This window comes from Acanthisitta chloris, unplaced genomic scaffold (assembly GCF_000695815.1).
Source record: "Acanthisitta chloris isolate BGI_N310 unplaced genomic scaffold, ASM69581v1 scaffold21870, whole genome shotgun sequence".
Classification (NCBI taxonomy): domain Eukaryota; kingdom Metazoa; phylum Chordata; class Aves; order Passeriformes; family Acanthisittidae; genus Acanthisitta; species Acanthisitta chloris.
The window spans coordinates 1-678 of record NW_008651385.1 but is presented as its reverse complement, the minus strand read 5'-3'; the positions used below and the strand labels follow the sequence as shown (position 1 = coordinate 678).

General features: G+C 67.0%; 1 protein-coding gene across 1 annotated transcript; it reads right to left on the bottom strand.

Annotated features, from left to right (window-relative positions):
* Positions 1-137: 137 nt before the first annotated feature.
* Positions 138-528, bottom strand: ZMYM6NB (ZMYM6 neighbor; the record flags this gene model as incomplete). The annotated part of the gene is made up of 2 exons (XM_009073115.1): positions 138-268; positions 348-528. Coding segments are annotated over 2 exons (312 nt in total), but the record flags the coding sequence as incomplete, so codon positions are not given.
* Positions 529-678: the final 150 nt, after the last annotated feature.

Here is a 678-nt window from a genome sequence, read left to right as displayed (position 1 = left end):
CACCAGGGTCCCTGGCAGAGGCAGCAGTGGACACACTGTGCCCCAGCAGCGAGTTACTCACAGGATGTGATGCCAACCCTCACCACACCACGAGGGCATCACATCCTGCTGTCCGAGCTGTCCATCCTTCCCTCCGCTCACTGGAACTTGGGCCGGGGGGTGGTCGGGTACCCGCGGATGTTGAGCAGCAGGAGGAGGCCGAGGCAGACAGTGGCAGGGGCACACATGGCCAGCGGCTCCCGCAGCGCCAGCAGCGTGTAGATGGCACCTGGGAGAGGAGCAGAGATGGCAATGAGGGTCCCCAGGTGAGGGTCACCCCGAGGCCCACGCGGCGCCGCCGGTCTCACCGATCATGACCACGCTGAGGATGAAGTTGCTGATCTCCTGCAGCAGTTGGGGCCCCAGTGCCAGCAGCAGCCCCGCGGTCACCTCCACCCAGCCCACGGCCGCCAGGTACCCGCCCGGGTCCGGCACGAACCCCAAGTCCTTCAGCGGGAACACCGCGGCGAAGCGCACGAACTCCGACGCCTGCGAGGAAGGGAGGGGAGAGCAGCAGCTCTGAGCGTGGGGCTAGGGGTACAGCCCCTCTGGGGGGTCTGCTGTGCCCTGCACCCCCATCACTCGATCTGTGTGCTCCAGGAGACTGGGGCAGGGTCACACTGCACCCCAGTGACTCGA